Source organism: Gallinula chloropus (genome assembly GCF_964237585.1).
Source record: "Gallinula chloropus genome assembly, chromosome: 13".
Taxonomy (NCBI): Eukaryota; Metazoa; Chordata; class Aves; order Gruiformes; family Rallidae; genus Gallinula; species Gallinula chloropus.
Window position 1 is genome coordinate 17,187,571 of NC_140098.1, and position 15,404 is coordinate 17,202,974.

A 15,404-nucleotide genomic window follows, 5' to 3' on the forward strand; every position below is an offset into this window, starting at 1 on the left:
TTATAGAACAGGGTATCTGTTTTCCTCCTTGCGCTTACGTATGTCATGACAGCTGCATAGAGGCTGAGAGAGAGACCAGTGCTTCTGAGAAATACTTTGCTTTTGCTGTCCTCATCAGCTTCTTGTATGCAGACACCTACCTACCCACCTGTGTCTGCAGAGCTGACAAAGACTTAAATTTTGGCTCCGGCAAAGAATGATCTGCGGGAACATAGAGGAAGCCCCTTTAAAACCAGGCCCAGCGCTCCCACTGCTGTAAATCGGGAGCCGTACAGCGCTGGTCCCAGCTGGCTGCTTCCCGCTTCCCCACAAATCTGGGCTTCACAGACCCTCCCACTGAAAGGGGAGCGAAGCGCTGTGCTCCTGCAGGATCGTAAATCCCACCTGGAGCACAAGGAAAGCCGTTCAGATCCCAAACAAGCCAGGGGGGACTTGCATTTCTTGTTTGCTGAACCTGAGGTACAAGAAGTGACACTGCAGAGCCCTGGGCCTGCTTTATTTGGTGTCAACAAAGTGGCTGTTGTAGCGGTATGATTGCAGTAGGCTCTCTCCTCCTGGCCACACTATAACAGCGAATACAGTAGGTTTAGCCATGGTAGAATAGTTTTGATTCATCTGTGGCTGTATGATTCTGCTTTGTCCCTTGCACTCTCCAGATGAATATTTTATAAAAGCTAAACCTGTCGTATAACTCTTCTCTCTATATAAATATATATATATACATACACTCATACATATACAAATACTAACCCACAGACAAAATATTTTCTGAACAGTTGAATAGCAACAAGTCAACAGATAGAAAAAAAATGGAGTCAATCTGTTTTTCTGCTCCCCCAAGGTCCAGTTTAGATGTCATGGTCTTTTAACATTCAGAGAAAATTCGCATCAACCTCGTGTCTTGCAAGAGGAATCCATTAATAAACGGAAGTTAGGGTAGAGGCTGTCAAACACCAATGTATAGTCGGACAGATTAGGTGAGGTTGCAAATTAAACTCAATCTGGAGCAACTGAGGCCTGGTAGTGAAGAACAGTAACTGTAAACTGCAATCTTCAGATCTGACGTTTTCTTTTTTCTCTCATTGCCATGGCAACTCGGTAGGACAGCTTCAAATGTCAGGAGTCCTTACAGACCTAAACGATGGGAAATGGGTGTGATTATTACTGTACAAAGTATCTTTTAGGGTTTGTTTTATTTTTTCCCTAATCAAATTCCTGATTGAGTGCATGCACGTTTGACAGCAATTAAAGAAAGATTAGCCAGGTTCAGAAGCAATTATTTGAAAAGACACAAATCTCAGAGAGGAACCCCCAAAATGTCACCTGGGGCATTCAGAGACCCTTGTCTTCCCAAGTCTGCGTTATGTGTGATGGAGCTCTGCTCTCCCAGAGATGGCCAAACACCTGCCTGCCATGGGAAGTGGGGAATGAATTCCTTGCTTTCCTTTGCATGGCTTCTGCTTTACCTATTAAACTGTCTTTATCTCAGCCCATGAGTTCTCATTTCTGCTTGTCTTCCCCCTCCCTCTGGGGCAGTGAGCGAGCGAGCAGCTGCCTACCTGGGGTTAAACACATGCACAACACTGCTCTGTCCCCTGGGAAGAGACAACTGCTGTATCAAAACACAAAAATGCAAGTCAAACATACACATCAAAACTCAAAAGCACTCAGGAAATGTTTGTGTAATATATATTTTACTATCAATAATTTTGTCACAACCAAATGTAGCATAAACAGTAACCTACTGGTTACTACTGGTTATTAGATGCTGGCTTGTGCTCTTTACTAATTTTTAATGATCTGCTTTTATTTGGGGAAAATCAAGTTTAATATAATTAGTGATAAGTCAATTTGACTTCGTTTTGGTATTATTTGAAATTACTTCAGTATTAAATTCTTCCAACTAGGGGCCTGTCCAGATGGGCTGTGCAGCAAGACAGGCACCTGGATAGCATGCATCAGCCTGTCCTGTTCCCCGCAGCATGACCTCAGTTCTGTTCATCAGAGGTGAGTAAAGCAAATTTAACAAGCATAAGAACCAATAGAGGGACTGATGGATGGAGCCCACTGAAGTAATAACTGTCACTGAGATTTCCAATAAGAGAAAATCAGGAATTTCTTGGCAAATGGATTTTTAGCATGCTGTTTAAAAGAAAGGTCCAGCCACAAAATTACATATATGAAATTTGTGATAGTGGCTGCCAAAGTTTGGATGTATTTGGATTAGGGATTCCAGCTAGGACTAAATTCTCATAAACAACTTAACCTCCTGAGGTAGTGAAAAGCAAGAGTTCAGGTCTGTTCCCACAGACCATCTGAAAAATAGCATTTCCAGATTGCAATGAAGCTTAGTATCATTAAAGGGCACTTGTTCAATCCTGACTCAAAGGAAATAACAGTAGCTTTTGAATTGGCAAAGCTACTCTGGTTTTTAGGAGTTCCCTGGATGTCTTCCTGCTAAGGACAGGCTCTTGTATATGATGAATGAACAGCAGCTGTAGCACTGAATTCTGTACAATCTATAGGCTGAAACTTCACCAGAGGAATCAGTCAGCACAAAATGTATAAATAAACACAAATTCAAGCAGCTAGTGATTGCTTCACCAACAGCTCGTAAATAAACGACAATATACGTTGATTTATGTGCAGACTTGAAGGAAACCTTGTATATTTTACACCATATTGACATATATAATGAATTTTACTACCTTGTCATACACCTTGCCTTTTCCGAGTAAACTATATATTAAAACTGGTTAGTTCAGCTTTAATTATGAATATGTTTATGTGATTTTTTTTATCTACTGAAGGCTCACTTCTCTCTCACAGTATAAGCATGCTTTAGATTCTCCCTGGTACCTCATCTGCCCCTTCAAGCACCATCCCAGCTCTTTTCCCTTTCATCTCAGAGCTCTACAGTCCTTTCCTAGACTCTCTTTCTACTGAAACTGCTTCTCAGCTTCATCCTTTCTGACCTGTCAGCTGCCTCCAACCCATTTAATCACATGCCTGCAAATCTGATGCTTCCCTTGGCTCCTGTATCTCCCCCTGTCATTTTACTATGATTTCTCTAATCACTTTTCCAGCACGACCTTCTTTCTCATTCTCTCCATCCCAGGTTGCTGGGGAAACATTTCCCCCCCCACACCTCTTCCCGTTTTTCACAACACCATTCATGTACGTTCAGGTCTTGCTTCAGTGCTGACAGTTCAGAGATCTTACTCTCTTTACCTGCTTTTCCATTTAAACTAAAATGTTGACCTCTAGCTCTGATACCTTTTCGATGTTTAGCTGACAGCTCTGCACAGCTACAACTGAGCTCTTAAATCTTTTCCCTAAAGCACTCCCTTCCAGTTCTTCCTTTGATTGGCCAGGACAACACTATCATTCTGCCTCTTATTCAAGCCTAAAAACACAAAGAAACACAGAGAAGGTTTTTGTTATGGAATCTCTCCTTTCTAGGTCTGTATATTTAGGTTATGTGTTAATCTAGAAGATTCTTTTTCACACATCATCCCAGAGGATTTTTTTTAGCCATTCAAACAGCTAAATCTCCTTCCTAGGCTCTTCAGTTAGCAGTTTTGTGACATCTTTTCACAGCCCATGACAAATTTAAGCTACCCTGCTCCTGTCCTTCCCATCTTTTTTCTGTACAGAGCATTTTCCTAGTTTGCCACTTTGACAAAAACCTCTGTTACCTCGTGGCCTTCTTCCCTACTGCATGTATTTTCCCGGATTATTGCTACATGACCTGTTTTTCTCTCATTCATAGTCCATGATGGCAACTTTCACTGATGTATTTTCAAAGAAGCCAACCTGTTTGGGCTTTCCAAAGTACTAGGAGCAGCTCCCTGCAAGCACCCATACACTGCTGTCTGCTGCACACCCGCTTTGGCATCTAGAAAAATCTTGGTATTTGCCAAGGGTGACAAAATGACTCTAAACTCAACACAGCCCTTTCACCAGTCTTAACTGAAGCTGTGTGAAAAAAAATTCTAAATGTTGTTTGGAAGGGCAGTGGATGCCCCTCTGCTCATTAATGATGCCTTGAACCCTTTGTAAAGCAAAAGGAGTAGGTTTGGGTTTTTAAAATCAGATTCAAAATTCAAAACAATGGGCTGTAAAATTACTGTAGATAATAAACTTTGGTAGTTCCAGTAAGAATCCTTGATACCAAATCTGTCTTCATTCTTTCTATTGCACAGTAAGGTGAGATAGATAAAATTGTTTAGGTCTAATAAAGCACTTTTTGTTTTTATGGTTCATATCAAAGTTTATCAGTTACAAATTTACCTGCTAAAAATCTTCTGATATAGTTGTATAAGGTATTACTGGACAAGCATTCTGTCCAGCAACTCCCTTAATACAAACCCTACAGCAGTCAAGAACAGCCAAGAGAAATTGGGGAGAAAGCTCAGTGCTGAATGTGAGCAGATCTACTGAAATCAACAGAACTGCTCTATTATAAAATCTTTGGGGATCTGATAAACATCTGGTCTATATTTAAAATCTCTCTGTTCCCCAGCTGGATTTCCAATGTTCATTATTTTCTGTATAGGAATTGTAGTTTTCATGTTTGCTTTTTTTCTTCTTTATTTTCCCCATAAAGAAGGACCAAATGAAAGTTCCAGAAATATGCATATGTCAGATTATTAGGGTGTCTACTGATTTGAATCCCATCTCTAAAGAGCTACCCTAAAGGCTACGGATTTCTAGTGTTTATATACTGACTTCAGCAGGTTTGTGATGATGGTTGTTGCTGTTTTGGGGGTGGTTTTGATCCATTCTTCTGTGGTTTATATCATGCACAGTTTAAAGTTTGCAGCTGGCAACACCTCATAAAAGATATTCGTATTTAAGGAATACTGGGAGCATAAAATGTGCAAATAATGTGTCCAGACAGCACATTTGCTGATCTGTGCTAACTATGTCTTTTAGGAACTTAATGCCCTGGTCAGCCTGCTGCCTGGCAGGTTTAGGTCTGTACACTAATGATCATTATGCCTAGTAATTATTTTATTTTCTTTAAATTGGTTGTTAAGAACAACTCTGTTTCTACAGCTATTACACACCATGTGTTGTCTTAAACCTGATTTCAGTCTACCTACAAGAAGTAATTTGCTTCATGGAGCTGCAGGCATGAAAGCCACAGTGTGTGCATCATTGTTCATACGTGGTCACCCTCCACCTTTCCCTTAAGGTATCCAGGGAATGCACAAGCAGCAAAAAGCTGGTGTAGCTACATATGGCTCTTTTCTCCAGGTAACACTCCCACTGTAGTCTCTATTGTTTATCTCAGTTCTCCTCTGCTCTACCTCTGCAACAGAGACACATTTAGCCACATTCCTTTTAAGATAACAGTCAAATGGTGAGATAACAGCGAAATGGGCAGGGTTATTTTTGTGTGCTTGCTGTCTGAATTATTGCTATTATGGCTAATGGGTCTCTGATAAGAAAGCAGAGCTCCTTATCATAAGCAGATGGGGTCTGTTGGCATTAGCACTTTGGCACTGGAGGATGATGTTTGCTTTTGTTGGTCAAGAGAACTGACAAACATTGTACTGTACGTTTCTCCAGATCTAATGTGCTGATCACATGCAGTAGACATACATTATGGGAATGTATGTCTAAGTGTGCAGTTTAGGGGATGGAGATCATGCAGAAACTTAAATGGAACACCCCCCCCCCTTTCTACCATCACTAATGTCTGTCGATGTTGACTGTATTTGAAAGGGCTGTTGATGTTGGTAGCAAACTCCACAGAACAGATCTGAGTAGTCATCTACTCATGGAGTTTTGGATGCTGAGTTCATTCAGAAGAGAAGCAAGTCACTGAATACAGACTGAATATACCATTGACTCCTTCAGTGTCTATAGCTACCTGTCTATTTCACAGTGGTCTAATTTAAGGTTTGTTCCTTTTGCTGATCCATATGATAGAAGAAAATGGAGAAAAAATGATGCATGTAACTTTAAGACAAAGATATATCGCCCTATCATAGGAAGGAGGCAACTGGTAGCATGTAACCTCATTCGCTATGGTTCAGATTGCCAAGAGCTCATATTCCAGCAGAACCCTTCTAATCAGCCAATAAACAATCTTCTTGTTTGCAAAACGATGACTTCTGATCTCAGAAAATGCTTTGGTAGTTCCCAGGCACTCCAGCTTTCCCTGTTGCACCCTCAAATTTCTGTGAACATATTTACAAATTGGTGACTCAATTCCCTGCTTATTTTAAAGAAACAGATTTAAAATGAGTGATTCAAAGCCTTTGAAAGTGGTGTTCCCTGTGAGACCAACCTCACCCCCCATTACACAGACTATGCTTTCTACATTGCAGTTAAAACCCCATAAAAATTAAAGTCATTTAAGTTTCATGCTGACCCTCTGTACAGGAATGAACTTTACCCAAGACACATTCATCCTCTAATTCCCGTTTAGCATAGAGAAGAGAGTTAACGCAGCTGGAGTTTGGAGTTCAACTCATGCATGCTCCATTTCTTTCAGATTTCTTTCAATTACCCTCTCATCAGAAATATTGCATTAATCTTTGCATAATTAGAAGTCTATATTATATCATGGACTTTATCAAAACCTCAGTAATGTTAAAATGGTAATGTGAAAATTGTAGGAGATCTGAACCACGTTTCTGATTAGGCAGCTAATCAACATCCAGGTACTTCTTTCCTGGATTTACCATCTATAAAAGGACATTAATTAGATAGCTGTTAGTTTGGCCTTCACACAGAACTCAGAAAAACATAAATGGCTTTCGTGTACATCACTGCTTGATTAGTCATGGGTAGTTTTCCACACCAAATACATCACAGTGTTAGCACTGTACACCTGTAAATTGTAAAGTTTTGAACTCTTGTTTAAAATAATAATTCAATATCTGTGTTCTTCTGTGACCTCAGCAGTAGTCCAAGCACTGTCTAGGTTTTGCGGCAAGTGCCAAATATTTAGTGGTCATTGGTTTTTGGCTACCGTGGTATTGTGTTCTCAAAAAAGGGAATAATTTCACCCCAAATATCACTGTGTTTAAAAGACTGAAACAGCTCTCCCCAGACAAATACCATGTGTCCTTACTCCTGCAATTAAGAAATTTTGGGTTAATATCCGGTGTAGCAGTAGTTATGCTTGTGATGACAGCAAATCAGTGCTCTCACTGAACGGTAATATGCTGTGGGAAAAATATAAGGAAGAGACAAGTAAATAAGTTTATCCTGAAAATTTGCAGCTTAAAGCAGCATCTATAATTTGTTTCCCATTTATGTAAGGAAATTATTTCAAATTCTTAATGATAGGAAAAACACAGTATGTATTAGTACAGTGTTTGTGAAATGAGCGTTTCATAATTCTACTCAAAGCTGGAGCAGGCACTCACATCTACCAATGTCAATATTTAACTCCAGGAGCTAAAATGCCAGCATGTGCTATGCAATCGGCCTAAATTGGCAGGACAGTGGAGAAAGGTGCCAATCTAAACTAATCGGCTTGCAAAGGGGAATAAGTTGCTCTGGCTGAAGTAATTTTCAAAGAATATCTGACACCAGTAGATGATGTTCCAAGAGTGTCTCTCACGCTGCTAACTTCTTATAAGACTATACTGGCAGATCTAAACCAGTGCTGACCTTCACCAAAGTGCTATTATTTCCCTGATGTCTGGCAAGGACCTTGCTCTTTGTTGACTCCTTGTTTCTGCTTCACTTTTTCCTAGTCACATACCCACATATACTCAGCCTGTAGTTGGCTGTACTTATGGAGTGCAGAATGTTTGTGCATATAACCCCCATCTGAGAGAAAAGTTCCTCAGACCAATTAAAAGATGACCAATGTTTGCTGAGAAAGTAAGTCAAGAAACATGTGGTGCTCAATCCAGTGCAGTGCTGTTACTAGTATCACAGAATCCCAGGCTGGTTTGTGTTGGAAGGGACCTCAAAACCCATCGAGTTCCAACCCCCTGCCATGGGCAGGGGCACCCTCTACCAAGGATCCAGGCGTAGCCCCATCTTCTCTGGGTACCCTGTGCCAGGGCTTTCCCACCCTCACAGGAAAGGATTTCTTCCCCATATCTCATCTTAATCTGCCTCCAAGCTAGGGATATAAAGTATCTTACTGGAGCGGTCGTGGTTTCTGGTTTAAAGACATACTAGATTATTACAGTTTTTAAACTGATATAAATTATAGCTGGCTATTTTGCCAAAGCTATGTCACCTTCGTTTGATGGATAGGAAATAAATGCTTCATTTCTTTTCCAGTTGTTTCAAAACAAAACAATTGCAAAGGTGCCTACCTGCAGTCTGGAAGTAATTTCTCTCATGCTCTAACCTGATATATTTAGCCAAACAGTTAAAAATATTCAGCAAGTGAAATGAATTAAGTACAGCTTTGAAACAATAGCACTGAATGAGTCTCCTAATTTTTCACATTTGAAACATATCAAATGTAACAGTGAGCCAACCTTCCAAAGCAACGTGTAACTCTTTACGCAGTCAGATGTCATCTGCTACAGTGGTACAGCTTAGTTTTTACTATCAGGTTTTAGTAAGTAGAACATGATCATAAGTAGTCCAGACACAGTCAGATCTGTAGGTATACACTAATCCTAGCTCAAAATACTAAACGAATCATCTGAGAAACCTCTTATTAAGCAAGAATAAAAGTATGAAGAAATTATGCTCAGAACCAAAACAAAAGGAAAAATCAAGTTGGGAAAATGCCAGGTTTGGCTGTATTGATACCAGACTGGTTATTGCAAGTTTTCAAGAACTTGTAAGTGTGACAACTTACATAAATACTAACCAGTAACATACACAGTTTAAGCACATGGGTTAATTTAAGTGCATGGGTAAAGAAAGGCTTTAAGATAAGGCTGATTTACTTCAAACACTAATGGCATTTTAAAGGACTTCATTAAGTATCAGCTGACTTTCAGGTACAGCAAATCTCCCCCATTCATCTTTAATACCACATATCACATCTGAAGCTGGGTAGCAAGCTGTCCACGTGGAGAGCATGTTTTGATGTCGTTGGATGTTATGTAGTGGGAAATATCCAAGGACAGAGTTAAAAGAAACAGCAATCACAGGGTATATAGTGGTCATTAATGACAGAAAATAAATACTTGAACTGGCCAGTTATCTGGTTCTAGTTTTTAGTCATAGTCTGCTCCAGACCAATTCAGATTATAAGTATCTGAAGTTATATGTTTATGTGACTTTAAGAGGTTGTTCAAAAAAGAAACACAAAATATTACATATCAACAGTTACTGTCGAGAACTGTTGAGAAAATGGAAGCATAAAATGTTCATTTGAATTCACAACACTGAATGGTCTATCAAAATGATCTCTTTAAATGCTCATTTCATGTCTACAGAATGACCATCAGGAACAATATTACAGCTCTTAGGGAAGGAGCTGTGTTTGCTAGTAACATTTTTCTCTTTTGCATTCCAAACAGACATCTTCTAAACTGTCGTATTTTTTCATGCCTACACTTCTGGAACATGTTTGGATGGTTTAAAATGTACGTAAAGTACCATTTCCCACCTAATTGACTCAATCAAATGTAATGTCATTAAATACATTTTAAATATGCTGATGTACAATTTGAGGGTATTTCTATTTGTCATGTCTCTATGACGAGGTATATAAACATCCTGTCTCAAATTATGTACATACATATGGACTGCTGTGCCATTTCAAGCCCCATTAACTTTAGGTGGGCTCCAAAACCCAACTGCACAACAAATTGCAGGACTGAGTACACTTGCAGAGAAATAAGAAGACTGGACACAGAGGTCTGTGTTAGAAGTGAGATTCAAATCAAGACTGCCTCAATTTGAATGAAATCCCTTAACCCTCAAGCCATCCTTTCCTTACTAGAGGCTAATCAATGGAACAATCTTTAAGGACACAAATAACAACACATTTGAGCATGCATCTACATCCAATTATAATTTAGCAGCAACAATAATAATGTTAATATGGATGAAAGCATCTCTAACACAGCTAATAAGTATTAGAGTAATAGGGGATATTTCTGCTGTTGTTATTGGTTTTAGGAAGCAAGATTTATATCACTGGAACTCACTAAATGTTAGTAATTTCCAATTACATGGGTAACATCATTTAGCTGCTACTTAAAGTTCCCACATGGTACATGCTCTAATGCAAGAATGTAACTAAAATTAGAATAGTGCAAAAACACCCCAACCAACTACCTTTCATAGCAAACCTCTCCCCATCTTAGTAGTTTTTGAAATTCTAGCCAAAATAGAGTTATTTTACTTCTCAGAAATGGGAAAATTCCTCTTGCAAATTTTCCTCGTCTTGCTAATTAAACAGATTTTTAAAAAATTAAATGCCATTGCTCTGAAAAGCAGGAAATTACTACAGGAGATGAAAATATGTTAAGACAAGCTAAAACATATAAAAGAAAATGTATTGTTTTTAGCAAATTCATCTATAGGGAAGGGTTCCTCTGAAGCTTCCTTTTTGGGACTATATGGAACAGGGATGAACTTTTTTTTTTCTTGGGAAAACCACAAATTTTACTGTAAAAACTGAACAGCAGTTGAGCCTTGAAAAAATGATACTATACGCTTGTCTAAAACTAAGCCAAGTAACTCACAATAAAGGCTGAAAACTGTGAATCTGCAGGTAACAAATCTACACTTGTAATGAAAGAGCAATGACCTTAAAGGTCTTCACCATTTGAAACCTGCTATGATTTGTCTTAGTCTTATGCCATTCAAGAATGCATTGCCTCAGTCTTCAGGCATTTGATGTTCCTGCACAAATAACACAGGATATACAAGAAATACAAATGCTTCTGTTGGTTTGAAAAATGAACTAGGTGAAAGATAACACCACGATTTAAGTCTGGCTATGTTCAGGTAACTTCAAATCCACCAGTTTAACATAATTTGAATTTTTCTAATGGTTTAATATGAAATAAGTAATTTACAATCAGACTATTGACCCTGTAGCTTCATTCCTCAAATCAGAAAAACATTGCAGTGGGAGACAGCAAGCATTAAAATAGGATATGTTGTTGGAAATTAATAGGAAGTTGTTAAATTCAAGGGAATCTCTGAGGCTTTCTTTGCAATCACAGTACTGACATCTGTGCGAGTCTCTGTTTTTCAACACACCTGAGGCCTTCCACCCTCAGTTTAACAAATTAATTTCAATGTAGAGACCTCCAGCTTATTTAATTTCTTCCTAGCAGTATTCCCCCCCAGTCTCTCACCTTACTTTCTGTTTATAATAATGGAACACTTTACTTATTTAAGCTCAAGTCAATTTACAACTTAGTTGTCTGCTGGCCAGGTTAAAGAAAAACAAGTTTCTTACACATTTGACACTCAAATAAGATATGTATTTCTTTTTCAACATGATGTGTTTAAAGTACATGTTTTTTTCTAAGAAGAAAATGTGAGTAACATATCCTTCTTAGGATATACTAACATATTGTTAGTGTGACACAGCTACTGATGAAATTACTCTGAATTCTGCTGGGTCAGGACACAACTGTTGTGCCCTTGGTTCTTCTTTTAGTCCCTTTATTCAACATGTTTGAACCTAACTTGGCCTTTTATGTTGGTAGAATATAAAGGAAATATGAAATACAATTATCATTATGTAATTAAGTGAAATAATGATTGTCAAATCAGAAGTCCAGAATCCCAATAGTCTTTTAAATAATAATAATAAAATCCAATATCTAAATGAAACATCGGCTATCAGTCTGTAGGTTGCAATAAGGGGCACATTTTTTCCCTCTATCTCCGTTCCTTATCCTTGTGGAATGATGCAGATACTCACTTTCTAAGAACCTTCCAGAGGGAATTTGTTTATAATTCTAGTGTTGTTGAGCATATCTGTTTGTTTACACTCATTCTGGTCAGAGCTATTTTAGTGGTTGAAAACATGAGATGACTGAGACACTACAGCCGGTAAGGGATAACACGAGCATCTCCGACCCAGCATCAGACATCCTGCATAACATGGTTTCTCTTTCTGCTACTTTTCCCCTTCCTCAAGTGACTTATTTCTGCAGTCCTTCTCCCTGACTAGGAACCCAAACCTACTTCTTGAAATGTTTTTTTTTCCCTCAAAATGAATTACTAAATTCTATCCAAACATTTTGGTCCTTTCTTGTCTCCAGTAGTGTCTAGGAAAACCTAGTGTAGATGCCACTACACTAGTTCTCATCTTAAACATGGTGCCTGCACTAATGACAAATAGGACTTGACATTCTTTCCAATAATTGTTAGCATTAGCTATTATAACTTTGGAAATCCTTTACCTGCCCACTATACATCCTTCCAGCTTGACTGAGGTCATTCCCAGAGGAATTAGATTAAGTACAAAATATGAAAAGATGCCCCTTTGTTCAGTTAGCTCTGTATTCACCATCTTTTAATTCCAACAAACACCTTATGTTGTGTTGTGGAAAACCAGCAGTCTGCCCATATTCTTTGGCACCTTACATTTGCTATTTCTGGCTGATAAGAACCTTTTTTTTTTTCTTGTTTGAAGTATTTTTACCTTCCCAAGGACTTCTGGGCAACTCTGCAGTCTGTATCCCATTATCCCTCAGTACACTGAACACAGTAGGGCAGCTACAGAATAGGTGAAACTGCTGCTTTTTGCATGCATTACAGTTTTAATCAGGCTCTTCAGTTCAGTGCTGAGATACTTCAGAAATCTACCACACGACTTCTTCCATGATTTACAAAGGAGGCACATATTCTAAGTATAGATAATAATTGCACCATTTAAATGATAATACCAAGTTGTTTTGTATGGGGAGGAGATTCATGCAGGGCATTTTTACCATGAGCAGCTCTTTCATAGGGCTATCTATCCTCACACCAGATGTCAAATACAAAAAAAAAAGAAAAATACTTTGGCATGAATAACAAAGTTCATTTGACTGAAGGATTTACCTCCTAGGAACAAGAGCCTCATAAAACATAAACATTGGGAGCAAAGTGAGCCACGTAAGGCCTTTTGCAAAAATTAAACCCATAACTTGCCACTAGAAATGGGATATTTCATCTGTTCAATAAGCACTAAAGTTCTCTTTGTTTTTATGGCATCGTAATCTTTGATTACTCTGATAAATATTTGGACTACACAAAACATTGCAAGGGAACTAATCGTGGATATAAAAAAACCATGTGTGAAAACAAACCGGGAATGCAGCCATAGCAGCACATTTTACAGAGGTTCAAATACAGAACCACATTATTTTAACTGGCTCCAGGCCTCATACTTTTATGTCTCCATTTACACCTGAGGAAGATGGTTATGAAAGTTGTTATGCTTGCTGGCTTTGCAGAAGCATGAGCAGGTAGCTGTGCTGGGCACACAATACCAGCCTCACTCTGCGTTTCTGGGTGAACCTGAACACACAACTGAATGGTAGCAAATTTTGTCCAAAAAAGGGTGTTCCCGTGTAGATCTCTATTTGTGGAATTCATGCTCTCATGCACAACAACCATGTATAGCACAGCCTCTCCCAAGTGAGCATCTTTCTTTCCCCTCCCCTTCAACTCATCCACTATTTCTCTTTGGTTTGGTTTGGTTTTGCTGCTCAAACTACAGACCAGAACATCATACTGCTGGCAGATGATGTGCATAATCTTACTCCAGTTACAGAAAAGCTCGAGGCCTGTCTGTATTGTTTCACAGTGTAAAGACTATTCAGTGCTCTCTATTCTTTTATGGTGGGAGAGGGAATCCTGTTGTCATCCAGAGCACTACACACTAAGCCTATATTCTGCCCACATTCAGCTGGAGAAGATCTGTGGTCTAGAAGAGCAACTCAAGAAGAGCTATCAAATATCTAGAACTGGTTTTATAATTCAGTGTAAGGAAAATGATCAGAATTCTCTGGGCACTAGAAAAAAGAGACAGAATTACTGTCAAAAGCAAAATGTTCTCTCTTCCTCCTTGCGTTCTGATCAAATGCATTAACGTAAAGAAAGTTCAAGTGCAAAGCAGGTCAGGTAAGAAAATACTTTCAGTGGTGAAAGTCACACCTACTATAGCACCAACAGTATTTATGAAGTGGTAGCAAGAATATATTTGAATCAACGGGCTGCATATTTATCACCGATGCAATAATGTCACATACTGTCAAATACTTTTAACGCATTACTTCTAACAGCCGAAGTCTGTGTTTGGTTCCAGCTGACTAAACCCAGAATAACTGAACCAAAACCAATGGAGATACTTCAGATGCTACTGATTGGAACAAAGAATGTGAATGTGCACTTAGCATTTATATAGTCCTTTTCATCTTCAAAGAGCATTACAAACATTAGCCAGTTCTAATTCTCTCATAATGACCTTCACGGTAACCATTTGGGATAAAAGTAATAAACTATAAGAAAAAAACCTGACAAGATTTGTAATCAAGCATACAGCAAGTCTCAGATGTGTAAATATCTGTGCTGCGACCTCTATCTCAGCCTCATGGTAGATTTTATCTCATCAAGAATATAAGTCCTTTCACTAAGGCTCGGGTATTAATTCACCATACAGTGTGTTTTACTAACAGAAGATGATGGTAATAGTCCTTGAATAACAGCTTTACTATCAAAGTTATAGGATACAGCAATACCTTTTTAACAGATAAGGAACTCAAAACATGGCATCAAAAATTTGCTGGAACCTGTCACAGAACAAGCATGGGACACATCTAGTTTAGATGTAGGGATTCTGTGGCTTTGAATTGCTACCCTGCAGTCATTCTGAGATGCTTTTTTTTTTTACTTCTTCCAATTCAAATTAGGAACTTTGAAAATCTCTTTTAGAAAGCTTTCTCAGAAGCAGCAGAAGCTTCCTTTATGTATCAGTTTTCTCTGCCCTCTAACCCAGACTTTCAATTTGATTATCTGTTCTGGGTGTCTCTACGCCCAGAATCTTGAGTAAGTTCCTCCTGTTCCAGTTGCTTGCACACTTTATACAGGGAAATAGATTGAAGCTGACAGTACTCATTTTCATGGTGACCCAGAACAGCTATTGTTACAAGAACACCTTTAATCTCCTGTTTCTGTTTTTGAATTGAATTCAAGTGGGGAAGAGATGAAAGAAAGCGTCTCACAAATCTGCTACTACAGCTGGTACTCCTTAGTTTATCATATGCTAGCTCTAATTCGCTTTGATTCTCCTTAAAATTATTGCTTCTAGTTCTTAATTTGACAACCAGGCACTCGTTGCTATTTTTTGACAAGGAAAAAACCCTCCCCTCCTGCTCTCTTGTAGCTACTTCCTCAGGAAAAAAAAAAGCCCCAAACTTACAGCATTATGATTTCAAAGTATGAATTTAACTTCTCTCTTGGCAGGTTTTCTTTTGCAGTGTACAAATGAGCAGTTAAATAAT

General features: G+C 38.6%; 1 protein-coding gene across 1 annotated transcript in view; it reads right to left on the bottom strand.

Annotated features, from left to right (window-relative positions):
• Positions 1–840: 840 nt before the first annotated feature.
• Positions 841–15,404, bottom strand: part of CDH13 (cadherin 13) — a 477,887-nt gene continuing 463,323 nt past the window's right edge. Inside the window, exon 14 of the mRNA XM_084270008.1 lies at positions 841–1,134. Coding sequence (XP_084126134.1) covers positions 1,127–1,134 — 8 coding nt within the window. The 3' untranslated portion in view covers positions 841–1,126. The remainder of the gene's footprint in view (positions 1,135–15,404) is intronic.